Here is a 1,741-nt window from a genome sequence, read left to right as displayed (position 1 = left end):
AAACCACTCACAATGACAGATGCCTAGAGATTTTCCGTAGGTTGGGTTAGATAAGTCAAGATGATTGGTTGGTGAGCTATCGGGATGTGCGCTATCGGAACCCTCCCGTTCATCTTAAACTTGGCAACGTTGTAAATAAATCGCATAAAAAATTATCAATTTATAAATTTCATTTTATTTTGAAAATAGAAATCAGCGGTACCATGTGATATTTACCATGCAAAAATTATCGTCCACGATATATATCGCATAGTTTCAAGAATAAGGCCCCAGGGTCGAAATCGGGACTCATATGAGGTATCTCGGTCTCGTACTCGATAGCCAGTAGAGCTTGAGCCGCACTTTCGGCAGCTAGTTCCCTGTTTGCGGGAAGAGACCTCCAGTTTGGGGAGACTGATGCCCAATTTTGGGGGACCAGAGGGAGGGGCTCGTCATTTCTACCTGGGGGTGGTCCAGTCCATAGCAATGTATGGAACCCCCTGTGATATCTGGAGATGAAGGCCAACCGTGTCGCGCGGAGATATAGGATCATCTCCTGGGAGGCTGCGACCGTTGTGACCGTGTCACTGCCGTGGGATCTCGTGGCGGACATGTACGCGCAAGGTACGCAATGTACGAGGAAAGGATTGCCTGCCGCAGAAATCCCGCTGCGGCGATGCCCTGGACACATAAGGATGAGGAAGTGTGGCGGCCCCAGATCGAGGTCTGGAAAAAGCGCCTATTTTTGACGAGTACGAGGTCAGGAGCGCGCGTCGCCGGGGCTATTCGTCCGGTCCTACGCGAGTGGGCAGCGATTTGGTTCCCTCACTTTTAGACTTCTGCAGGTGCTTACTGAGCATGAGTGCTTTGGTGAATACCTGCACCGAATAGGAAGGGAGCCCACTACGATGTGCCACCACTGTGGCACCCCGATGGACTCGGCGGAGCACACCTTTTTGGAGTGTCCGGCTTGGGAGGGTGCTCGTCGAGTCCTGATGAACTTCTTAGATCTGGACGAGAGAGAGCTGTCCCTAGAGCATGGTTCAGGCCATGTTTTCCGAGATAGAAGAAAGTGGGAAGTGGCGACCTCCTGCGAGGAAGTGATCTTGCGGAAGGAGGATGCCGAGAGGGAGAGGGAGCGGTTGCCGGACACCGCTTTCATGAGGAAGAGGAGAAAAGGGCGAAGAGCTTGGACGTAAGCCCAGACTCCGTAACTTTTGGGCCTCGGCGGAAGGCGTCATGGGAGCACCTCTCGCGGGGACCGGTGAGCCGCAGGCTGCCAACGCGGGAAACGTCCACACCCATTGCTCGTGGCTCACGAGTAGGGGAAACCGTTGCGTGGTGGTCTTGCAACGGCCTCCAAAGTAGGCAGAAGTGGACGGATCCCGATAGCACACTACCACTCACAGCGGCCGATGCTGACGGGTTCCGATAGCGCACATCCCGATAGCACACAAACCCCTCACAATGGCAGATGCTTAGAGATTTTCCGTAGGTTGGGTTAGATAAGTCAAGATGATTGGTGGGCTATTGGGATGTGCGCTATCGGAACCCTCCCGGCCGATGCTTAGAGACTTTCCGTTGGTAGGGTTAGATAAGTCAAAATGATTGGTTGGTGGGCTATCGCACCGTGCGCTATCGGATCCCGTCCGGCAGGAGTCCCTACTGTTTCCCTCTCAGGGGAACAGTGGGATCAATAAGGGCTCGGGGGGCGCTTGTTGGTTGAAATGCTTGCCATCCCGGGACATCCCCCTTGTCCAGA

General features: G+C 53.8%; 1 protein-coding gene across 1 annotated transcript; it reads left to right on the top strand.

Moving 5' to 3' along the window:
- The first annotated feature begins 610 nt into the window (after positions 1–610).
- Positions 611–1,178, top strand: LOC113005283. The gene is made up of 2 exons (XM_026140620.1): positions 611–738; positions 815–1,178. The coding sequence occupies exons 1-2, from the start codon at positions 611–613 to the stop codon at positions 1,176–1,178; spliced, it is 492 nt and encodes a 163-aa protein (XP_025996405.1).
- Positions 1,179–1,741: the final 563 nt, after the last annotated feature.

This window comes from Solenopsis invicta, chromosome 4, assembly GCF_016802725.1.
Source record: "Solenopsis invicta isolate M01_SB chromosome 4, UNIL_Sinv_3.0, whole genome shotgun sequence".
NCBI classification, from domain to species: Eukaryota; Metazoa; Arthropoda; class Insecta; order Hymenoptera; family Formicidae; genus Solenopsis; species Solenopsis invicta.
This window is presented reverse-complemented; position numbering and strand designations above follow the sequence as displayed.